A 26,340-nucleotide genomic window follows, 5' to 3' on the forward strand; every position below is an offset into this window, starting at 1 on the left:
CGTTGCTTCAATTACTGCTGCAAAGATCCATTTCCATTAATTTTGCAGAACATTTTCTCACAAGCATTCTTGCATCATCAGTCACACAAATCTATGATAAAGTAAGTTAATACTTTTGGGAATAATAGGTAACGTTGCTAGGTATGTATAATGATCTGAATAGGGAGGCATAACCAACAATTGGCAAATATTTAATACATTTTATCGATCTATATTCAATATAAAACCATATTATTTCTTTTCTTCTGTACAGTCAAGGGCTGTATTTCCTGTTCTATGCAAAACTGCTTCCCAGAATCAATACTTTTCCATTTTTTTCATCAACTAAGTCTTTGTTTAATGAAACATTTTATTGGTCAACATTTTTAAGGGGGAAAAAATTCATAAATTCCTTTCGTTCATTTATCTTTCTGACTTCCAATTATATAAATTCTGGAATGAACGGCTTATGATTTAGCACCAGACGCTTCCTCACACCAATGTCAAACACTAAGATTTTAGTATTTTTTAAAAAATAGAAGTTTTAATAACAGAGCTGTTTTTGAAAAATGTTAATGGTTTGCCTTGATTCTTTAAAAAAAAAAACATACTTTCCCAATATCTGACACCATTTGTTCCCTACTGGCTTTGTAACACTTTTTAAAATGACAAGATCACCTATTTTCATGCACTCAAAGATAGTATGTGGGAATGCTATTGCTCCTGAAGTAATGTGATAATTAAAAATGCTACTTCACAAAATAAGACTGACATTATAAAGCTCCTATTGGTGTTTAGAAATGCTCAAATAACAATATTAAATATGAAAATACTTACTAGCTATCAAATTGTTATCCTAACCCACTAGAGTGAATAAATAAAATATTTCAGACTCAATTTCAGCAACCCCATTTCAAAATAGTACTCAGTATAGTACTAAAAACTGGTTATTTAACCATTAATAATTAACATTTAGTGTAAAAGTTCAACATGAAAATCTGCAATTAAAGACGTTTTCACTGTTTAATGATTTCCAATTAACAGTTTTCTCTTTGATACAGAATCAGGAAGTGAAATATTGGAGTAAAGCAAAGATAAAACTATTTTTTTTTCAGTTTTAGATTCTTGAATTGCATGCAAAAAGGTAGATACTGTGTACTTTGAATCAAGAATGTTGCATTCAGTAAGAGTCCTCAAGACAGTTTGTAAAATAAACAGATACATACTGACCACTGTAAAACATAAAATTTCAATGTTGCTCATAACTATAAAAAAAAAGCAGCACAAATACAGATTTGGTCAGTCTGGAAGTTGTATAAATATACATATTATTGTAGATTTCTATGCACATGTTGGACATAATCTATCGAAAACTTTTCTTGTGTAGATCACCATAGAAATGATTGTGAATTCCCAAACACCTCTGCTACTGATGTGAGATGCACAGGAAAAGTTTTCCATAATTGTGCCCAATACCTTCACTTTTCCATGGCTTGACCTCTCCTTGGCAGGTAAAAAATTTTTTTAGCCTTGCTGAGAAAATGCAGGTGCACTCTGGATGGCATTTTATTTTCCTTTTCCATTTTTTGAAGATTTCTGAATCTGAAGTTTTAATTCCTTGATCATCTTCTCTAACTTCTGTCTCGCTTCTCGTTCCTGTCTCAGTTCATCTTGGAGCTCTTGTCTATCGGCCTCTGCGTGATCCAGCCTCTGCCTCAGTTCGGCTAACTGCAAGTTTGAAAAGTAAAGACAAGTTAGAACAGCTGGTATATCATACACTTGTTTCTTAATCCTGGTGAGATAGGCAGACATTTCATTCTGTTTCAAAATGGAGCATCTTTCAGCGATTGTGGCATTAAAAAATACCAGACTGGAACATAAATATGTGCAAATATATATCAACAAAAATTGTTACAAATTTAAAATTCCTTTTATATTTTCTCTTTCTACTTTGCTATTGCAATATTTTAAGTGAAAATATTCTTACTTCTTTGACATAAGAGGTTTCTAAATTTCCAGAAAAACCAAACATTCATTAAAGAATGGTATAGAAAGAACGGAAATAGCTATTTTTGAGTTAGTAAACTGTAAATAATGTAGGAAAAATCAAATCAGTAAGGGAAGTGAAAGATATATGGCATTTCGTCTGTACATATTATAGTGTAGGCATAAGAAAAGTAAGGCATATTTCAATGCTAAATAAGGAAACTGTTTTTAAAGATAAATAAGGCTGCAATCCATAGGCTTGAATGCATGGAGCTCCAATGTGTTAGCAGATCTTCAGACACCTGAGGGGCAGAACTAGCAAGAGTGCATATTTTGTATATTTCATCAGCAAGCCAGCATTACATGTAATCTTCGGTTTACGGCCGTTTAATGAAATTACAAAAGCCTTAGGAAAAATTACAACATGGACTCACATTTAGGACTCTTGAATTACCCTCACAGTTGGGTGATCACAATTCAGGCATTTGGCAACCAGCTCATATTAACAACTGGTTGCATCATTTTTCAGTCACACGATTGTGATTTTCAACCATTTTTGTCAATTTCTGGCAAAAAAAAAAAAAGCCCATTGGGGAAGGTGAATTTGACTTAATGATCACGATTCACTTCATGACTGTGGTTATTTGATTTGCTACTGTAAAAACTAACATAAGATTGAATCACTCAATTTATGACAACAATGACTTGCAATGGAAATTTTGGTCCCAACTATAATCCTAAATTGAGGAGTACTTGTTTCAAAGAAAGATGGCCCAAATGAAACTCAATTTTGCTGCTCACCTGAGCTGCGTATTCTGCTTCTTTGTCCTTTTCCAAGCTGGAATCGCAGGTACATTTTTGTTTTATTACCTGCTCCAGCTTCTTCTCTAAATCTCTTTGTTCAACATAAAACTCTTGCATTCTTTGAGCATGCTCAGTCTGCAAAGATTCAAGTTCTTTTTGCAAATTTTGTTGCTCTTCTGTCAGCTCCTTCATGGCTTTGGAACTACTTAACATTTCAACTTCCTATGAAGAAATGACAATTATATAGAGAGTTTTCAAAACACAGAATTACCAAAAAAAATGATGCTTCAGATTTCATAGTTTCAGGTTCTATTTCATTTGAAATAGGACTTAGTACGGATACACATCTTGTGCTTTCTTCTCTCAGGAATGTAACTCACTGTGGTTGTTAAGCATGTATTCGTGTGTACATACTATATATACTCTCTATCAATACATGCACACACATATATTACATGCGTACACTCACACACACACATCAATTATTCACCAGTACTGTATTTCTACTTCAACATTCTCCATTAACACATTCTCAGATATTTTGGGAAAAAATATTTCAAATAAGTAAAAAAATGTGTGATATGTTGAAAGTTTTTCCCTCAAAGTTTTAAATTTTATACTGTAAAGGATTATCTTCCATATTCAATTAAAATGCTAATCACGAATGTACACTTACAACAATCTGTAACTGCCCTAATTTTATTTCTACTATATCTTCTAGCACCAAAGGGAAGTCTCATGACTTCCTGGATACCCTTCTTCCAGATAGTGAGTACTGAGTAATTTTCATCATAGGAACCTTAGGGAACACAGTTAACCCCTGCTCATTATCCAGTGGAGAAATAACAGATTATCCAGTGGAGAAATAGAATAACATTTCTAACAACATTTCGCAATAATGTGAAATGTTATTAGAAATTTCAATCTTCAAAGAGGGTGTGTGTGATTCAGCAAAGATTTTACAATACAATACAATACAATACAATACAATACAATACAATACAATAGGAGAGTTGGAAGGGACCTTGGAGGTCTTCTAGTCCAATCCCCTGCCAAGGCAGGAAACCCTATACCATTTCAGAAAATGGCTATCCCTCATCTTCTTAAAGACTTCCAGTGTTGGGGCATTCACAACTTCCAGAGGCAAGCTGATTAATAGTTCTAACTGTCAGGAAATTTCTCCTCAGTTCTAAGTTGCTTCTCTCCTTGATTAGTTTCCACCCATTGTTTCTTGTTCTGCCCTGTTCTGCTTTGGAGGATAGTTTGACTCCCTCTTCTTTGTGGCAACCCCTGAGATATTGGAACACTGCTATCATGTCTCCCCTAGTCCTTCTTTTCATTAAACTAGACATACCCAGTTCCTGCAACCGTTTCTCATATGTTTTAGCCTCCAGTCCCCTAATCATCTTTGTTGCTCTTCTCTGCACTCTTTCTAGAGTCTCCACACCTTTTTTACATCGAGCGACCAAAACTGAATGCAATATTCCAAGTGTGGCCTTACCAAGGCATTATAAAGTGTTATTAACACTTCACATGATCTTGATTCTATCCCTCTGTTTATGCAGCCTTGAACTGTGTTGGCTTTTTTGGCAGCTGCTGCACTGCTGGCACATATTTAAATGGTTGTCCACTAGGATTCCAAGATCCCTCTCACAGTTTTATCAAAACACTGTTTAGCAAAGTACTGAATCAAAGGGGCCTTCTTCTTCAAAGTACTAGATGAGAGCAGTCATTTTGACCCAGATGTTAAAAGGGGATTCTCTGCATACACTCCAGAGTGGGAAAGTTCCATCAATGCAAGAATGACTGAAATGGGTCAGCCTATTGCAGCAAAGCATTAAGTGGGAGAACACTTATGTTTGATAATAGCTGAAATCCAACTTTCAGGTTAGCATTCTTAGGTGAAAGTAAGCTTTAATACAAGTAAATGTTAAATGAAATACAGGGAAAGGTTTATTTTTTAACCCTGTCATTGTTTTATTCATAATTATAAACTTTCATCTTAATATGGACGGATACAAAAAAAGGAAGACACTATTTGGGAGCCAGACAAAAATAAAATGAAGTTCACATATACCATTTGAAGATGCTGCTTCTTTTGCAAAATTGTATGCAGCCTTTCTTGCTGTTTAATATACATTTTCATGACTTCTTCCATCATTTTCCCTTTATCATCATCTGATCCAATATCATTGGAAAGAGCCTGAGATGAGGATTGTGCATCACCATTTATTTCCATTTCATCTTCTGTAGTCTCCCTGGAACTGACCTGTTCTGTTTTCCTTCTGTTTGCAGGTTTCATGGGTATGGGTTGATCTACAAATCAAAAAATCAGAAAGACAATGTTTGTTGATTTTCTACAAAAACAGTAATTCCATTAATATTATTATGAAATGGTTTCATTTTTTACTCACCTATACTAGAACAAATTCCAGATCTGGGCTTTAAGTCAACCTTCTCTTGTCCTTCAAGAGCGATGTCCTGATAAAAGACGCTTTTTTTGCGTTTGCTACTATTCTGCTGTTTCAGTGATTGCCCAGGAAATGATTTATATACGTCTGATATCTTTTCAACCGTTTTTGTGGTTTCTTTAGTACAAAGAGATACATTGGGAGCAACCACTTTATCACACATGTAAAAGAAATAGCTGGAAACCACAAAATTGAAAAATTATTAGAATATACATTAATTAAATCATACTGAATCAAGCACAATATAGCCAACAATGGAAACAAACAAGCAAACAAACAAAAAATTACTCTCTAATACCCAGCCTGCTACACAGCAGTTGTAGATAATCATTATTTTGTGTAGCATAGGAACCATCAAATCAATTACAAAGAAAATATATTGCCAGCAATATACTGAAAGATCTATTAGCAAAATGAATGAAATAGTTGATTTTAATTTTCAGAGGTATTTTAATACTCGCAATTTTATTAGCCTCCAAATGCATTTCAATGTATTTGTTTTATAACCGTGTAGCTGGCTCAAAGATTCTGGGCAAATCTAAGAGCAGGTGGCATTTGTAACCAAAAGGGCTTTTGCCGAACTCCATGTTGTTAAAGGTTACATTTACAAAGCCTGAAGGTGAAGACCCAAGTCATAAAGGCTTTCTAGGTCATTACTAATACTCTGATTTATACTGAGAAACCTCCTGCGAACCGGTGCAGCAGGAGGGGCACTGCACAGATTGTAGGTTACAAACAGTATTCAGAGGGAGCTCCAAGTAGAGCACAGCACATAACTCAAATATTAAGTAATGAGGACTCCTCACTTCCACCAGAGCATCCTGTGCCAAAAACAGTCATATCTCATGCAGGAGCCAAAGCTAAGCAAGGTCTTCCATCTGTTTTGCTCAGACAGGAGCCTAACTGCACATGAACCTGTAGATCATAGCCATCTGTTTCTAACAAAGTGTAATTCCAGGAAAAGCCAATCGTGCAGCCGCTGTGGAGTTAGAATGTTTTTCAGATAAGCAGCCATTGTATCTTGTTTGATTTAATTTGGCCATATTTGTTCCAACCTGACCCTCAAAATCTTTAACCACCAGGTCAGGACTTCTGCTGCAAGTCCTACTCAACCTCGGATGTATATTGGGCATCATCACCTTACAGACAATATTTTATTCTAAATTGTTAGATGACCTCACTAAGCTGTTTCATATAGACACTAATGAAAACATCTTCCTGGGTTCTGTTACTGAACATGCTGTTGCTGCTTTAATATTTAATGCAAAGGTTCTATTGCTTTCTTAAAAGTAAAACCTCATTCATAACAAGCAGAACTTCCGGCACTTCGTGAACATGTTGGTGTAATTAGCTGAGGAACAATTCAAATGACACTTTAACTGCTACATCAGCACTGTACAGATATGTCCATCAGCACAGTAAAGTTTCAAATGGTTTCAATAAGCTGCATAGCAAGTTAACTCTTCACGTGATTAAAATATAGTTCCATTTGATTCTGACAATGACCGTGCCCTATAGTTCTATAGCACTTCTAAAGTAGCTAGCATTTTTTAAAATTCTTAGAACAATCTTGAACATGGGCTGAACTTGCAACAACATCTAGAATTAAAAGCAACTACTACAAAGCTATTACTAACAAGCTACTAATTGATTCAGTCACATAAATTATTCCAAGCTACTTGAAGAGTCTGCTCCCTACTTACATAGCCTTGATGATGTGACACTGACAACCATTTCATACTAATGTAAGTTCTATCACAGAGGAGGTCTCAAAAATGGAGCAATTTAGGATTCAATATATTATGCAGTTAATTTCCAGAAAAAAAGGGGAGGTTTTTTAGCTCAGATTCACACAAATGTAAATCAGATTAAGTGCATAACTTCAAAGACCAGCAGATTAGAGACCCTGAGGATACTGTATATACAAATGGAAGTTCCAGGAGCAACTATCTTTTATCTGGAATAAAACAATTTGGTCCTTCTGGTGCTAATAAAGTAGATGTTCCAGATATTAAGCAGTATCAGAGGATGGGAAACGCTAAAAGTTTTCTAGGTCCTCCAAGGGAAAGTTTAAGGTTTTGAGTGGAACTAGTTCTTAGCAAAGATACTGGCAACAGTTATTTCAAAGAATGGGATCAAGAGAAAAAAATCTCCTGTGCAAAAGGTACATCTATTACATCAGTGGGTCTCAACCTTTCTAATGCCACGACCGTTTAATACAGTTCCTCATGTTGTGGTGACCCCCAACCATAAAATTATTTTATGTTTTCCGTATATTTTCAAAAATGTGTTTTCCGATGGTCTTAGGCGACCTGTGAAAGGGTTGTTCGACCCCCAAAGGGGTCCCGACCCACAGGTTGAGAATCACTGTACTACATAATGCTTTGCTCTACATAATTTATGTAGATCCAACAGTATGTAAATGGCATATTCTCCATACAACCCCAGAAAGTGTAATTAAATTATGCAAAACATCAATTTAACTCAGGTAAACTATGAAATTATTTATAAGATGGCTTAAGAAATAATTAAAATATGATTCTCTGATCATTTTTATTAACAGAAGAATGTTACCTGGGATGTATAAATGAATGTGGCTGATCTGTAGAATCTGTTTCTTGCTTTATAACTGGATACCACTGCTGAAATTCTACATTATAATTGGAATCTGCCTAAGGAGGGAAAAATATTTACGTTTGTTATATACCATTCTAGCTTTAAAACAAATAGCAATTGCAATTTTTAATCAATTTTGTAACAGAAAAAAAATCATAAATATAAACAGCATCATTTCCATTTTCCCTACTCAAATACAATGTAAATGAAGCCATAAGCAGCTTTTGTAAAGATTGTAAACGAATGCTGTATTTCCTTTTCAGTCAAAAGAAATTGTGCAGTATTTTGATAATTTAACATCAATTAATTATTGATCAATAAAATGGTCAATTAATATAATTTTTTTATTTAATATTGCCTATTTAAGAAATGGAATTGTGACTGTCAGAAAATTCACTCAATTCCTAAGAAAACTGTTTATCAAAGTTTACAGGGAACAGTTCAAGAAAATCAACATGAGACAATAAAAGCACACTGGTTGAGTAACCAATAACAGGTAAAATTGACTGTACATGGGAAGCATTACTTTTAATGCATTCAGTTTTTATAGTTTTAATGTAGCTCTTAAGTTGTTGAGTTTGTTATAAGATGGGCAGCTGCTTTAAATAAATATAATTAATATATCTTGGAACTCTTATTCATTCGTTCATTCATTCCTATCTTTTCAAACAGACCTTTTTAGAAAATCAGTGTTTTCTTGAAGCCTTACAAATTGTTTTTATTTTTATGCTTTTAGATAATTGCCTTTTATGCTAAAAGCAAATCATCTACATTTCAAAACTGAAGGAGAGAAAATAGGTTTTTGTAGGATCAGTGGAGAAGCCTATCAAACCTATTAGAGAAAGTAGATAGTTCCACCTCTTTCTCAAGCCACTTGTTTAACTTTATATCATTATGCCATTACATCTGATACCTAAGGCAACCAGATAAACATTTGAAGACAGCCCTGTTCTAGTTGGTATAGAACAAATTGGTTTCATTTCGCATTCCTGTTTATATTATTGTTATTGTGGTTGGTCATAGACAACCAGAAATTTAGACTGAATTTGGCATGTTGAATCCTTCCCAGGTATCTGGGATAGGCAAATGTTTTTATTATTTTGGTTTCTGGCAGTCAACTAAATGTTCAGGCTGGACTTGGCACTTTTCTCCATTTATCAAGTCCTTCCAAGGAACTTGGATAGGCAGATGTGGATGTTTGACTGTGTTAAATGTATTTTCATATAATGTAAGCTATTCTGATCAAAAATACCATTTGCAATTGACTGACAGTGATTTTGTCAATGTTGATTATGCTAAGTGGCACACTCAACGTGCCTACTACTATTGGTACTACCTTTGCTTTCTTTTGTCACAGTTGTCTATTGCAGGTTTTCTTTCTATTTATTATCATCATTATCAAATTTCACTTTGAAATAACCTGATTAAAAATAGTAAATAAAATTCAAAATAATAATTAAAGATGGAGGCTAACAATAAAGTTAATTATTATAACAACTAGACTTTGATTTTAAGTACTAATTTAATGAATACTTTTATTTGGGTCCAAATAAGCTTTTGCACATGAATAAAATGTTCCCATGAATAGAAAGGAGCAAAGAAATATGCCTTCATTTTGTTCTGTTATATGAATGCTACTACAAAGAGCAGCATCTTCCCAATTTTTGCAGGCAATTGACTTCTAGTACTTCTAATCTTTCCCCTGACTTTATTTTTTTTTAAATCTTTATTATATAATTTAAAAGAATATATTTTATTTTTGAATGGCTCTGATTCTCTCATTCATGCTTTTTCAACAATTCTTCAGAATTAGAACTATTTCATACTAGTAGAAGGGTATCCCTACCCACATCATAGCCGTTAGTTTTTCCTTTTCTGTTCAAAATGTGAAGATTCCCCTGTACTCTGCATTTTAACACTTGTTATTTTGCTGTTCACAAATCAGAAGTGTTAGAAGCACTGCTGAAGCAGCAAAGTGTTTCTGCACTTTCTGTTAATGCATATTTAATAGGAACAATTGAAGGTTTTTATTTTTAAAAACACCTGCCGTATTTTGCATTCTATTTCTAAATCCACTTTAATTTTGGGAGCCAGAGCTACAGTTCTGCAGTTAAGACTAAAAGGAGGAAACTATTTTGAATTCTGATGACATTTGTTTTTACAAAGGAGGCTAAGTAAATTAACTTTTAAAAAGTGTTTGAAATTATGGCACAAATGTATGTCTTGTCTTAGTCCACGAGTACATGTATAAGTATGTATATAATGGCTCTACACACTGTGGCCTCAATTCCCTCCACGTAGTCCTCATTTAATGACAGTAATAGGGACCAGAATTTCCCTGGCTAAGTGGTACAGTAGTAAAATGTAGCACCACATGACTGTATCACATAGTGATAGCAATCTCAGCAGTCTCTGTTGCCAAAAAAAGGGGCTGTAGATCATTAAGCGAGATCTCACGTGACTGAGATTTCCAACTTCCTACCAAGTTCTAACAAGCAAGGTCAAAGGGGAAACTGCAGGAAGTAGCAAGCCCCAATTACAAGCTTTTCCTTGGGTGGCTTAGGAGACGGGATGGACATTGTGGCACGAGTGCAGCAGGGAGGTGGGCATTAAATGAGTGCAATGGGTGTGCACAAGTGGGCATTGTGATGTTAATGCAGAAGAGGTGCTGCAGTGTGAGTGGGTTCTGCAGTGTGGTCCAAGGACAGGCAGGTGGTGGGGCTCACACTCACCCTGCCACTGAGTGTTTCTCAGGACAAAAAGCATCTATAGGAGCGACTGATAGGAGTGATTTGCAACCCTTTGTGCCAGCATGCCGCCGTCCTTTCCTGTGAGAGGCTGTAGAGAAGGGCGGTCAAATGTCTGAGGAATGATGAAGCCATCCTAAATGTGATCCAGTTGCCAAATGCCCGCTACAGCTTAGAGGACCCCAGTTATAAATCCTTGTTTAGCACCATAACTTTGAAGGGCTACAGAATGAATGGTCATTAAGCAAGGACTATCTGTATTTTTGGGGACACGGTGGCTCAATGGCCAAGATGCTGAGCTTGTCAATCAGAAAGGTTGGCAGTTCGAATCCCTAGTACCGTGTAACGGAGTGAGTTCCTGTTACTTGTTTCAGCTTTTGCCAACCTAACAGTTCAAAAGCATATAAAAATGCAAGTAGAAAAATAGGGATCACTTTGGTGGGAAGGTAACAGTGTTCCATGCGTCTTCGGCGTTTAGTCATGCTAGCCACATGACCACAGAATTGTCATCAGACAGCACTGGCTCTTCGGCTTAGAAACAGTGATGAGCACCGTCCCCTAGAGTCGGGAATGACTAGTACGTATGTGCGAGGGCAACCTTTACCTTTTCTGTATTTTTAATGTACATAAGCAATTGTCTTATAATGAGCCTAAGAAGGAATTCAGATAAAACTAGAGATCATCCCTTAAAGACTCTATAAGTCTGAAATAAGATACATAAGGTTGTATGTATGTGTGTGTGTGTGTGTGTATGTATGTATGTGTGTGTGTGTGTGTGTGTGTATGTATGTATGTATGTATGTATATATACATGTGTGTGTGTGTATTTGTGTTACAACCCCTGGTATGAGAGCTGGCTAGCTGATGAGAGCTAATTAGCTCGAAATAGATGTATCCTAGTTTCCCTTTATTTATTTATCAGTACAATTACAACACACACACACATACATATATATGTTACGGTGAAAGTCCGAAATCTGGTGAATGTCGACATTCACTGGTGAATGTCGACATTCACCAATCTCGCTTGGTGTATGTCCGAAATATTTGCTTATTTCTGACTTTCACCAAGAGGAGCGTTTTCACCTCTCTTTGCGAGAGGAGCGTTTTCGCCTCTCTTTGCCCTAACCCTAACCCGTTCGTAATTTGTAAAGAAAAGTTACTTCCCATAAATGAGATTTCAGTTCAAGATATTGCGCTGAGAGAAGCAGCTGCAGCTCCTCTCGCAAAGAGAGGCGAAAATGCTCCTCTCGCAAAGAGAGGCGAAAACGCTCCTCTCGGTGAAAGTAGAGAGGCGAAAACGCTCCTCTCGGTGAAAGTCAGAAATAAGCAAAGAGAGGCGAAAACGCTCCTCTCGCAAAGAGAGGCGAAAACGCTCCTCTCGGTGAAAGTCAGAAATAAGCAAATATTTCGGACATACACCAAGCGAGATTGGTGAATGTCGACATTCACCGGTGAATGTCGACATTCACCAATTTCGGTCTTTCACCGTAACAAACAAACATACATACATACACACACACACACACACACACACACACACACACACACACACATATATATATATATATATATATATATATATATATATATATATATATATATACGCTTCCATATTTCAGTTCATTACAAGGTCATTAAATCATCGAATCAGCATCTCGTATGTTTGTTCTTATTAAAATGTTCTTTTCTCTAAAAATCATTTTTTAGATCTGTATTATGAAGGCTCCAAAGGGTTACATACATACATACATACACGCATTCAGCACAATAGCTTTAAAATACACTGCAGATCATGTATCAAACAAGATAGGTCATTTATAAGACTTACGATGTAAGGCCTTTAATTTATTCAGTATTATTTATTAGTATATACCATTATGAAAGGTAATTACTTTAGACAAATATAGTACTGCAGCTGAATGCAAAACAATTCAATTGGCTACATCATTAATGAGTAAATAAATCATGTTAAGCTTACAAATGTAATTTCAGCTTCCATAAACTGAGCTGTATCCTATTTACATACATTTAACCAAATAATCTCTTAAAAACTGATCTGTACAAGACTAATTTAAGACATAATATTACTGCCAGTCATCATATCGTGACTGGATTTGCTCCTGTATGTATAGCCTTAAATGAACCCTACTTCTATCTTCTTTAGTTATTTTATTTTTACTTTACTCTTCCAATGTGTAGGCAAACAATAAGCAAACTAGTCCTTCTTTTCATGGATGAATTTGATCCTATAACTGGGAAATCAATGCTACTGAAAATGGAATCCTCTCTGGAGCAAATTTTCCTTCTCAAAAACCTTAATATTCTAAGTGAATAAACTAAGGCATGATCTTGGCATTTTCCAGCAGTCTCCTTCCTAACTATCTATGAAGAAAAACATAGATGATTCTCCTGCATCTTTGGCATATGCCAGGAAAATTTTGAATTGTTCAGGGGTCAGGAATATAAAATGGCTAGGTTTACAAACATGCTTCACCTGATTACTGAATTAATCCATGCTATAAATGCACATAGTCCTTTAAACAGTAACTAATTAGACAGCCGGATTCACACAACTTTCTAAGATTAAAACTATCCCATGTTGTGTGAATGCAGCCATTAGGTCTTTGACTAGTATAGTTAAATATGCTGCATTCACACAACCTATAAAGCACAAACCCAATGTTATTGAGAAAATTTGAGTGATAGGTTTTCGTCATAATGTTAAGCTATAATAGCTTGATTTGTACATGTAGATGATAAAAAGAAAATGCGGCTTAGCATTTTACATGTATCTGATCAAACATGTTCTTCATGAAAGACCTAAGAAATGCCCCTACTGTCTTTAAAGAATCCTTGACAGTTATTGTGATTTGTCTCATGATCAATTGTATTGTTTTGTTTTTTGTCATGCAAAAAATATGTTTAACTGCTGCCCAGAATATAGGCTTTAGCAGTGCTAATAATTGAGGGTGGGGTTCCTTGGAGTCATAGCAACTGCCTGAACAAGACCCTGTAGCTTTCTTGGCTTTGTATTGTCTCCTTCCTAGGGCTCACAGACTAGTGCAAGGTCACTCAGCTGGCTGTGTGCCTAAAGTCGGATTAGAACTCATGGTCTTCTGTACCTCTTATAGCAATAGCAATGAGATTTATATACTGCTTCACAGTGCTTTACAGCCTTTTCTAAGCTGTTTAGAGTGTCAGCATGTGGCCCCCAATAATCTGGGTAATTTTACTGACCTCAGAAGAATGGAACGCTGAGTCACCCTTGAGCCTGTGAGAATCAAACTAGTGCCAGTTGGCAAAATTAACCTGCAATACTGCATTCTAACCACTTCACCACCATGGCTCATTAGTTAGCCATTAATTAGTTGTTCCTTGTTTCTAAGAAATTCTACATTAAGCAGATTTTTATCACATATTTCCTTGTGCATTTCAAGCTACTTCTCAACAGTAGAATGTAGAGGCAGGTTGTATATTTTAGTTAAAAGGTCTACAATCTCAGCTTTAACCCACTTACATGGAGGCTATCAAGGCCTAGTGATTTGTTTATGGTCAATAAGCAATTATAAAATATATATTTTAAATGGCAAACTCTTTTTGTATTATTGCAAAGAAAACCATATGTAGGTAGCTCAACAATTAGCCTGAAGATAAAATGGCCAAGACAAAGTTGAAAAGAACGGACCAGTATCAGAAGAAGAGTTCATCAATGTGCATATAATTGGAACATAGAATATGAAAGCAAGGAAGCAAAAAAACAACAACAACCCAACTCTGAAATTGAAAGTGAAATAAAGCATGCTAATTGGAAGATTTATAAATAGGTGAAATTTAGATAGATTGAATGGGACACTTTAAAATCAGATACGATATCTATGCTGTTAGATGGAAAATGGAAATGTCTCTGGGATTTTAAAAAATGTGCTTGGCTTTACCTAAATAACTAACATAATTATGTCTATTATGGTAGAATTAGTGAATATCAATGCTGCACAAGTATTTGAACTTGTAACTGCAGTGGTTAGGTTATTTATAATAGGTAAGACTCTAAGAAATTCTATGAGAAATTGCAAAAGATACTAAATTCAACTTCAAGAAAAGACATGCTGCTACAAATGTATGTATGGACTACAGTATAGAAGAAATGGAGAAACTTTGAATTACAGGAAGGTTTGGACTGGATATATCAATTAAAGCATATAAAACTATACATGAAAGTAACAAAAGAAAGAGAATTAAGAAATATTTCAAAACAGGAAACAAAGACAGTTAAGGATGGACTGAAGGCCTATTAAATGTTTTCAGTGAATATTGTAAGAATGGCAGGATTGTAAATTACAGGCTAAAAATTGGTGGTCAAAATACCCAGAAATCACCACTTTGTAGCTTAATGTTAGAAAAGCTCATTATGTAAGTAAACTTGAAAGTATAAACTCGGGTTAATGTTAAATATTAAAAGGTAAGGTCAACCAGTGTGCTTCGTGAACTTACAATTGACAACCAAGAAGTAAGGGGGGAGGGGGAAACTGGACAGAGAGGCTTAATAAATTACAGGACTAGTCTGTCCATTTAAGAAATAGAGAAGGAATTAATTGTAGAAAGGGACACAATTACAAACATAAATAAGACTATGAAGACTAAAGATATTTCTCAACAAAATCATTATAGTATAAAACATTGGTCTTTCTGGTATCACTATAGTGAAAGCAATGATCTCTTCAGTAATAATGTATAGCTGTGAAAGCTGAGAATCGAAACCAAGATAAAGATAAATGCCTCTGAATTATGCCTCTGAAGATGTTTATTAATAATAACATGGATCACAAGAAAAATAAATTAGCCAATCCTGGATCAAATTGATTGCTCCTTTAAGGCAGTGTCAATCAGCAAAAACTCACTCTATCCATGGAGATGGATGATGGAGTACAAAAACAATTTAGCAACATAGAGGGAAATATGGGGGTTTTCAAATGCTGTAGTTACTTAGAGCCATGGTAAATGGTATCCGACATAAAAGAATACCATTGATTAGATAGATTCCATCAAGTCTGGTTTGACTTCTGATAATTGCGTTGTTAGATAATAACCATTTTGATCTGTCTGCAGTATTATGACATAGCTCTTTTACGGCCAATCCTGTAATCTTCTTGATTCTATTTTTTTTAGTTCTCTCTTATTTTTTAAAATAAAAACTCTTCCTCCAAACACTCCTGAGTGTCTTTTTTTCGTACAGCTGCACATGGAGACTGAGCTACAACTTTACTTTTATCAATGCACAATTCGTGATTATTTTACGCATTCGAGTTTTATACCTGAAGCAAAATCATTTAAGACATTTTACAACAAATTTCTATCCCCTGTCATAGACATACATCAGAAATAACTATTCAAGTACAGTATTTGAAGCATATTACTTTCCCAGTATTGGCTATCATGTTCTGTGGTCACAATTTAATTTTTTTCAAAAATATAAAGAAACAACTTTATAAAGCATACACTTAATGCATGTAAAAGCAATCTTTACAACTAAGTATTCAAATATTATATTTTATAAACAGACTTACCTTAGACTGGGATATTTTTTGAGTCTTTGTGCTAAATTTTTCTTTCATTTGTTCTAAGCGTTGCTTCACATTTCTTTCCTCAGATGTTCCTAAATATTTTTGGTTAATGTGAAGATAACAGTGCCACTTCGCTGACTCAAAGCCCCAGTGACAAGTCCGCTTGTCTGGAGATCGATGGGAATGCATCACAAAGGTTTGGGGTGAAAACATCCCATAGCATTCTGAACACTGGATACATGGGGAATCTGGCTGAAGATAAAACTGTGGAGCAAACAAACCTTGACACTTGCCCAAGCATTCATGTTCTACGTCAAAGGCACTTCCAGTCTCCTTTAGTTGGGCCAGTGAACCTTTAGCATGAAGTAGGCTGCCATTTTGAGGAAAAGTGCGCGGACGCAACAATGCATTGCATAATCTTTGAGCATCCGTCAAAGTGATAAGTCCACAAGAAGGAGCATTAAAGGGCAGAATCCCCAAAACTTTTAAGATGTGAAGCTGATCAGAACTGCATCTAGAACAATAGATGTAAAGTTCATCACACACTGTGTTAATTTGCTGTAGAGAATAGTCTCTGAGGACAGAATTCAAAACTTGAGGCAAACAAAGTCTCTTTTCTCCTCCAACTTTAAAACAAGCTATAGACTCCCCTTCCAGTAAAGTCTGAGTCAACTCTGTAGAACTATCTGAAGGGACAAGCAATGGGCCAGGAAGAATCTGAGGTGATGGAAGAGGTACAAAAACAGATGACATGTTTTCTTGTGAATGTCGAGCAGAAAATGCTGCTGGTCCACCAAGTGAACTCTGACTGCTTAAATGGAACTGTGCCAATGTATGTTTCAAACCAGGATTTAAGTTCAAAGGCTCTGATGCGCCAGCAATATTTGGTTTGGCATCTTCTTCTCTGTCATCTATAGGATTTTCTTCACATTCATCCAAATGTTCCTTCTTAATTACTGGCAACTTATTTACCATTGTGTGTATTTTATCCTTTACATGGATTTCTGTCATGACTTTTTTTGATGGAGGGCTGCCATCTTCTTCAGCAACAGTCCCTTTTGATTGATGTCCCAGGATGATTTTTTTCTGTGGAGCTTCCATAGCTAAATTTGAAATAGGTAAATTTGAAATTTCAACAAAGGTAGCTAATTCACATCTCAGTTTCCGGTTAGCTTAGTTGCAAAAACTAATATGGCTTTTTTTTGAGAATTACATGAAATTTCTGACATTTAATGCAATATTCTTTCAAAATGACAATATAAAATGTACAACTCAGTATCAGATCAAAATAGTTGGCTCAGACTTTTGTTTTAAAATGATCCAATGATATAATCTAACATAAACTATGATTTAACACAAACTCTACTTTTGATATTTTCCATTTTTATACAAATAAAAAGATATTTCTTTCCATTTGAACCTGAATCACACAAATGCACCTGTTCTCACATTCAAGGCATACCAATTTCAAACTGGACTGAGAGATTAGTTGGAGGTAGCTTTATGCAAAAGAGTTCTGATATTCCCAGTATCACAAGCAACGCTTTCAGTTTATTGGGCAGAAAAACTGTTGAGCAAGAATGACACTGGTTCTTCTAAAATTAAGCCAAAAGAAATCTGATACCAGAGCCATGGTTTCAACACTACCTATACGTATCTGACGAGGTGGGCAGCACATCTATAAATAAAGGTCATTGTAAATGCCAGTGTTCAACCACAATCCTTAATCAGGACAAGAAAGTTTGAGACTTCAGCAAAATTAATTTCTAGAGCTATATTTTACATATATTTATCCATTAAAGGAATCTGAACAAAGGAAAGAAAAACAATAAATTTATAGAAATAGTTTAAAATCAGGGTGGATAAAATTTGATGTTTTTTAAAAAAAATTAAATTGGATTTTTAATATAAATTGGATTTGTTTTTATTTTTATCAAATTTATTTTAATAAAATGCTTTTGGAGTAAAAAAAAATCTATCTAAATATAGTTTTCTATTTAAGATACATTAATAATTTAGTTTATTCAGCATGAACTGGAGCTTAGTTATGTAGCATGAGCCTGCATATTCTGCAATATTGGGACTGTCAGGGTCAGAGGATTTAAATTGTGATTTAAATTGACCTGATTTAAATCAAATTCACCCTGGTTAAATAAAAAAAACCTCCAAATATAATAGGATGCATCCTAAATTGATATATTACTATATTTGGCCCAGAGATTAAAGCACATGAAATACTTGCACAGCAATAGTACCAGAGTGAATATAATTTATATTTAAGATTCTGGATTAAAAGATAAAGATTCTAGGTAACTCTTTGAAGCTATTTAATTAACATACTAATACAAAGCCTGTATTGTCTTAGAATCCAAATAATTTATCTTGCAAAAAAGATCTATGATCAATCTTCCAAAATATTTGTAAAGCACAAATCAGCCATAAAAAATAGAGTAGCAGCAAAGAGCAAAACGTGTTTAACTCTTTTTTCCCTTGTACATGGTAATCTTCTCCCTGTACATGCTATTTTCTCCCTTGCAGATGGGGGTAGGGGATTCCTTATTTCTCCTTTCTAATCTCATACATCCTATTACATTTATTCATCTATGCATGCTCAAAAAGGACAGCTACATCCATAAATTCCAATGACCTCCAGTTCTTGTAAATATGTCATTCAAAATACAATTTAGGCAATTTGATTGCACTATAATCTGACCATCTTTTTCTGTTTTTAGAAGGAAATATTTCCCTCTACCTCAACTACCAATACTAATATAATGATAATGATCCCTACACTTATTTTGAAAGAAAGGAGAATACAAGGAAAGCTTTTGCTAAATTTTCTCCTTCCCCAATGAGATATTTTACACTTTCATAAAGCCCTTAATTACTTGTGCTTGATTTTATAAATACATATATAGTGCCACATTTCCTCAATTTTCTTTTTAAAAACATCTTCTTTCCTCTAGATCTTTAATTTTGCTGCAAAGCTGTAACTTCCTCTAACTAGAAGCCCACTTCTAAAGTTCCTCATTTTCATCTGGAACTTATTCTGAGTTCAGAGAGCACCAGACTCCATGGTTTATCTCTGAGCTACATTTATTGCCTTCTACACTTACATGCACAATTAGAAAATAAATTAAAATGTTTTACACAAATTATTCCTAAGTAATGTTTTCTAGGGTTCTGGAGAAGAGACTTCAGTCTTTTAAGAGTAATGATGGTGGCGACACTCCAACCATATTCATAATTAAAATTAATTTCTATGCTGCACATTCTACCAGAAATCATTAGAATAAAAAAATTCAAAACACTAAAATCATTAGTACATGTTAAAAACACTAAAACTACAGTCCAACTACTAAAATAACTACTCTATATTTAGAGCAACTTCAGCCTTTTCAAATCAATACAAAACTAAAGTTAGATGAGCATATTATGGAAACTTCTGTTGTATACCAGTTGTTGTGCAAAAACAAAACAAACCCGTCACTATTGTTTTACATAAAGCAACTCAAACATAATGAGTTTTAAACAATGCAGATTGTATTACAAAACACAAACAGCCAATATTCTTCCAGTTTTCTATTATTCAGTATATTTCTCAAAACCTGCCTCCTCAGCACAAGAGAATCACTCTCTCCCATCAACTAATGTAGAAAAATGTAAATCTTATCCTGGCTGTGTATGAACATTCAATATATTGTCTAAATTACTCTCCCATTAACTAATGTAGAAAAATGTAAATCTTATCCTATGACTATGTATGTACATTCAACATACTTTGTCTAAATTTCAAATGTATGCTACAATAACATATTTTACTCCTTAGCAGAATCATCCGAACTTCCAATTTACTAGTCATATTCCCATCGTCACTAAATGAAAAAAAAACTGCATTATTTTCCCTTTAAAGCAGCAAAGTCCTCAGATTTTAAAAAAATGTCTCCCTTTATTAATTGCCACACAAGTTCCCATGTTACACCCACCTCAATTTCACACAAAATCTTTCTTGAAACTAAGACGTTCAAATAATTCAGAGCTTATTTTCCACAACCACAGCAAACCCCCTCTTTGTCCATATCTATGTAACCTTAAGAAAGCTATCTGAAGGCTCTCGGCCCGTGGCATTTAGCCTAGCCTATATCCTCCTGACAGCAGTTCTTTTCGAAGAAAAGGAGAGTTAGAAAATGGCAGGCAAAGCTTCCCCGAAAGGCTGATTTAACCACTTAGTCTGCAGATCACAACCACAACTGATCGGTTGAGGTGCAACTTCTTAAAGGTTTGCCGTTTACCCCTTTGCCCCAAAAGAACAAAAGTTGGGCCCGATCCACTGCAAAAAACCCTATATACTCCGCCTGAAATCCTTGAATCCGACAGACACGCCAAAAAGAGGAGCAAAACTTCCCCAAACCAGACATTCAGTTCACCTGAATAAGATTACCTGAAACCGCAACGTGAGTGTGTGTGAGTGTGGTCGTCACTCCTCTCATAACACCCACCCTCCTCAAAATATAATAACCTGCCTGAAAAAAGCGAGGAAACTCCTCCTTTGTCCCTAACCCAATTCTTGGGGTCCCGAAGTTTGTATCTCTCGCAAATATCCCTTGCTGAAACTAAGGAGCTTCAAAGCCCCCCCCCCCAAATCCTCCAGAAAGCCTCCCTCCCCTTCCTCTCTTTTACCCCGGGCGGGAGGCTGCTTTCGCGGGCGGAATTCCCCCTCCTTTTGCCCTGCCTTCAACTCTCCTCCTTCCTTCCCCCTTTTTTCAGCCAGACGGGCTGGCTCGTCTGCTGCTCCAGACGCTCCTCCTCCCTCCTCCTCCCCCGCGGGGGTGAGGAAGGTGAAGTCTAGCAGTGGAGGCGGGGAGGGCGACGCCGATGCCGCGCGGGGCTGGGAGAGACTGAAAGGGGCTGCTGCCCCCTCAGCCCCTGCCCCCCCTCGACCCGTCTGCCTCCTCACCCTCTGTCTGCCCCCCTGACCGCTCCGTCTGCCGCCCTCCCCTCACTCGTCTGCCCCTCACTCCCTCTGCCGCCCCCCCTCACCCCGTCTGCCCCTCACCCCCTCTGTCTGCCCTCCTCACCCCCTTCCTGCTCCCCTCCCCTCCTCCGTCTGTCCCCCTCACCCCCCGTCTGCCCCCTCATTCCCTCTGACGGTCCCCCCTCACCCCGTCTGCCCCTCACCCCGTCTGCTCCCTCACCCTGTCTGCTCCCCTCCCCATACCCGTCTGCCCCCTTCACCCCCGTCTGCTCCCCTCCATTCACCCCTCTGCCCCCCCCTCCGTCTGCCCCTCACCCCCTCCGTCTGCCCCCCCTCACCTCCAGGACGATGATCGGGTGGGGGGGCTTTCCCGCCCCTCCCACACACCCCCTCAGGAAGCTTAATTCCGCCCCGAAGCCCTGCTTCTCACCCCACAGCGGCGGCCCCCAAACCTACTCCCGGACCCTCCCTCCCTCCTTCCTCCGCTCCTGCTTCCAAGCCTCCCCGGGCGATCTAGGCCAGCCTTCCCTAACTCCCAGCCATCTTCCCCGCGGAGCGACTGGATTACAACTCCCATCCTTCACCCTCCCCCCCCACGCCCTGGGGAGCACCGGCGTCGTGGCGCAGCTCAGGTGGAGAAAAGGGGGTGAGGTGAAAAATGAGTCCTGACTGTGCGGCGGCGGCGTCCCCCCCCCCCCCCACTGTAATTCCCTCCCTCTCACCCCGGGTCGGGGTTGGGGGGAATGGGTGCCAGCCTCTCATCTCTGCCCCCCCCCCCACGCCTTCCCCGCCGTTCCATTTACCTCAGTATAACCTACACGCCACCCGCCCTTCTTTTCACAGGAACCCCCCCCCCCCCCGTTAAGGGGTGGGAAACGTCCTCCTCTCCTTACCGCACATCCCAGCGGGCGCCCCGGTTCTTCCCAAGAGTGGAAGGGAAGCGGCTGCTGCTGCTGCCGCCGCCAACGTACCGCCCACCCGTGACCTCACTGCAGAGACAGGAGGAGGAAGAGAGTGGAAAAGCCGCCGTGACGGAGGCGGTGGCGGCGCACGGGCAAGGAATCCGCCCGGCTCGCGCGTCCCGCCAAGCCCCGCCCCTGTCTGGGCCAGGCGGCGCCGGCGCTGCGCTGCGGCGCGTGTGTGTCTGCCAAGAGACGTCATCCTGCCTCCCCCCGCCTTGGGGGAGGAGGAGGGGGGGAGGCGAGCGAGGGAAACCCCCGTCTGCGGCGCCGTTGGAACGCCGCTCGGCTGGACTCGATGCACGCGTGGGCCAAACCAAGATCATGGATGGGGGGGTGGATGGGCGGGGGGGGAGAGGTCGTTAGGTTTCCCCAACCCCGTTCAGGTGCGGTGCCTGGGGAGCCACGTGACTCCCCCCCCCCCGGGCGTCTCTCCCGCCCTGGCATGGTACGTGATCCCGAGCCGACCTTGGCTGACCTCGAAAAGCCTGAGCCGGCTCTCTTCGCGCCAGGCTCTTAAACTTAACAGGGTTTGAAGGGATCTTTGGGAGGTCATCTAGTCTAACCCCCCCCTCCTCTTCACGCAGGAAACCTGTACTAGGGATTCGAACCGCTGACCTTTCTGATCTACAAGCTCAGCATCTTACTCACTGAGCCACCTGGTCAGGCTCTGTGGGAGAGGAGACCACCGGGAAATCCCAGACTGTAGGCTTGCCAGGGAGGTGGTGGTGGGAGTAGTGTAAGGCAGCCATTTCCTATCCTGCAAGGTATAAGGCAGAGGTCTTCAAACTTGGCAACTTAAAGACTTGTGGACTTCAACTCCCAGAATTCTCCAGCCAGCTATGCTTGCTGGAGAATTCTGGGATTTGAAGTCCACAAGTCTTAAAGTTGCCAAGTTTGGGGACCTCGGGTATAGGGACATATGCTAGCCATAAGTCCTCTTGATCTGGTGGAAATTCTCATCTTTCCGCTGCCTCGAACCCCCTTGTCGTCCGCCCTTGTCTCCCCCAAACCACATAGTGTGTTTATGAGTAGACAGCCTCTCTTTGCTTTCCTCTTGGGGTTGTTTTAAAAGAGCAAGCCGCAGGGTGAGGGTGCCACTCCAGGGTGTGGATGTGAAAATCGAGTTCATAATAAAAGGATGGCAGAGGAGGGGAGGGGGGGGCAGACTGGTCTTACGTGGTATTTATGGACCAGAGCAGCGGTCTTCAAACTTGGCAACTTTAAGTCTGGTGGACCTCTGGCTGGAGAATTCCAGGAGTTGAAATTCACAAGTCTTAAAGTTGCTAAGTTTGGGGACCCCTGGACCAAAGAAACTAGCTGCCTCCAATTTTCCGGGACTTTAGAGCCCAGGATTTCCGAACCTTGGTCCGAATCCAGAATCATGGCATCTTGTCTTAGTGGGTTTGATGATTCCAGCAATGGGAGTATAAATGTGAATTCCTGGCTAGGGATTCTGGGAGTTGCAGTTCTGGCACATCTGGAGTTCACCTGGTTGGGAAAAACCAGACACTCTACTGCCATTTCGAAAGCAAAGCGTTCGTGCAATGAATTGCTTAAAGCAGAAAATCCAAGTGACATCTTCCCCACTCCCACATCCATTACCCAAAAATATCTGACTTCCCTCTGAATTGCGATGTGATTCTGGTGTCACTCGATGGGTAATTTATATTATCTCGTGATAAAACTGTCTTGAGGTGTTTGGTTTTAGGGTGTCTGGTCAAAACTCCCATTATTCTTTTTTTTTAAATGTAGCTTGCAAGAGTTTATAAACCTTAGCAACTAGCCTGGGAAGTCCACATATCTTAAAGAAGCTGAGATTGAGAAACTATGCTTTAACGTCTACATATATTCTGACTATAAAGCTGAAGCTTACAAGTAACAAGTTTTTTTTTCATCTTACAGTATTGCTTTCCATCACAGCTGTTAGAATCAGATAAAGTTTATTTGGCAAGACTTTTTTTTAATACAGGGAGGAGTCATTGTTAGCCAGTTTCCTTTCCTTTAATGAAACTTCCTGTATATTTCTCAACCATCTGTGTAGCCTCCAATCACAATTAAATATATAATCTAGTTATGGGTGCACATAAATTTCAGAAAATGCACAATAAGTGTGTGCGCTTTCAAGTCAGTTTTGACTCTCGGTGACAACTCGGACTAGTTAGTTTTCTTGGGAAACTGTTTTTAGAAGTGGTTTGTCCTTTCCTTCTTTTTGGACTGAGAGTGACTGGCCCAAAGTTACCCAGCTACTTTCATGGCTAAAACAGTCTCAATTCAGGGGTGAAATTCAAATTTTTTTACTACCGGTTCTGTGGGCATAGCTTGGTGGGCATGGCAGGGGAAGGATACTGCAAAATCTCCATTCCCACCCCAGGGCCAGCCAAAGGTGATATTTGTCAGTTCTCCGAGCTACTCAAAATTCCCACTACCAGTTCTCCAGAACCTGTCAGAACCTGCTGAATTTCACCCATGTCTAAATTACTAAGGCAGGATGATTAAAACAATATGCAGTGCACCCTAAGCAAAAATACCAAATATTTGACTTAAGGATCAAGTCCTCTAAATTCTAGTAAAGGTGAAAACAAAGGGAAGAGAGAGGCAACATATTTGAATTTGAAAAAAATACATTTGCAATGAATTCAATAATGTCTGTGTTTATAAGACTCACTTGAAAAAGAAATGACTATACTGTGCTGGAATAACTACTGGTGCAAAAAAGTTGTTAAAGACACATTAAAGTCATCCAAAAATTGAAACAATTGTGATTAATCACAATTTGCACAGCCATGATTTGCTGAGTAAAATATAAGGAGTTTTTGGGTAGCAGATACCACAGAGAAACATTGACATCGGGTGTATAATTTACACACACACACACACGCACACACAGAGAGAGAGAGAGAGAATATGTATTTATATATTTATAATGTATGTTTAATGTTACAAATATATATGTACAATAGTAATGTAAATATACAATAGTAATTTACTGTAGTTATAATTTGTGGTTGTTAGTCGCAAAGTTGTGTCTGACCCATCGCGACCCCAATTATAATTACTGATATACATATACAGTACATATACATAGATGGAGAGAGAGAGAGAAAGAGGGAGGGAGTCGTGTGTAGGGTGTATATATACTTCTGTAGTATGGTCTCATTCGTTGTGAACAGAGAGCAAGCTGAATGGAAAGAGGAAGAAAGTGATGAAAGCTCTAAAAATTCCAGTTGTACTAATAAGGGGCATGTTAAATAGTAATATGCAAACGAAGTCATTCAAGAAAAGGAGACGTAATGCTACTTGTTTCGATTGGCCCTGATGATAGATTTTTTTCAGTGCAAAAAGCCACGGCTTGCAAAGTTGAATTCCCACACAGACTATTTGCTCAGCAATAAAACACTGCTTTCAAATCACAATGGCTAGGTTCATGAATCACACAGACGACAGTCAAAGCAAACAGACAATAGGGTGGAATATTAGGGCTAATATATATATGTATTATGGATAATATGCTATGGGAACTCAAATTAGGAGTGTGATTGTCAACTGGATTGATCTAACAGGAGATTCAGATTACTTGGTAAGAGGTCAGAGAACTGCCTAAGAAACAATCGAAAATAAATTCAAATAGGAATGGGAGAGAAATACAGACTATTTCTTGCAAAGTAAATAACTAGCAAGACGCGGCTGAATAATAAACCTCGCTGAATAATAAATCTGGTTGTGTTTGAGGACTATCTGTAAACCAGCCAGAACCAAATGTGTTTTTACGGATAGTGCTCAAATAAAACCATTGGTTTAGTGAGTCTTTGTAGAAAAAATGAGTTATGACCATTTTTCACACTTATGACGATTGCAGCATTCCCGTGGTCATTAACATCCCATCCTCCCATGGTATGGTAGTATATCAAGCAGTAAGGGATCTCCAGAATTTTCTGTTTGGGGCAAGAACTCCAGTGTCTTCTCATGCAATGTTTAAAGCCTTTAAGTCTTCTATCCTCATGGTCACACGATCAAAATTCAGATGCTTGGGAACTGCCTCATATTTATGACGGTTGCAGTGTCCCGGGGTCATGTGATCACCCTTTGCAACCTTCTAACAAGTGAAGTCAATGGGGAAGCCAGATTCATTTAACAACCATGTTACTAACTTAACAACTGCGTCAAGAAGGATTGTAAAATGGGACAAAGCTCATTCAACACTTAGCACTGGAAATTTTGGTCTCATTTGTGGTCATG

General features: G+C 38.2%; 1 protein-coding gene across 3 annotated transcripts; it reads right to left on the bottom strand.

Annotated features, from left to right (window-relative positions):
* Window positions 1-175: 175 nt before the first annotated feature.
* SKIL (SKI like proto-oncogene) lies at window positions 176-22,212 on the bottom strand. 3 transcript variants are annotated; one of them, XM_081955587.1, is made up of 7 exons: window positions 22,036-22,212; window positions 16,171-17,270; window positions 7,815-7,912; window positions 5,184-5,416; window positions 4,847-5,085; window positions 2,767-2,991; window positions 176-1,707 (listed from the first exon to the last, which is right to left on the bottom strand). In XM_081955587.1, exons 1-7 carry the CDS (start codon window positions 22,040-22,042, stop codon window positions 1,546-1,548), a joined length of 2,064 nt encoding a protein of 687 aa, XP_081811713.1. In that variant the 5' UTR covers window positions 22,043-22,212; the 3' UTR covers window positions 176-1,545. The 3 variants fall into 3 exon arrangements, with proteins under 3 accessions (XP_081811713.1, XP_081811714.1, XP_081811712.1); XM_081955588.1 differs by lacking the exon at window positions 22,036-22,212 and adding an exon at window positions 20,848-20,909; XM_081955586.1 differs by lacking the exon at window positions 22,036-22,212 and adding an exon at window positions 20,609-20,774.
* Window positions 22,213-26,340: the final 4,128 nt, after the last annotated feature.

Source organism: Natrix helvetica, assembly GCF_964273705.1.
Source record: "Natrix helvetica genome assembly, chromosome: 5".
Lineage (NCBI taxonomy): Eukaryota > Metazoa > Chordata > Lepidosauria > Squamata > Natricidae > Natrix > Natrix helvetica.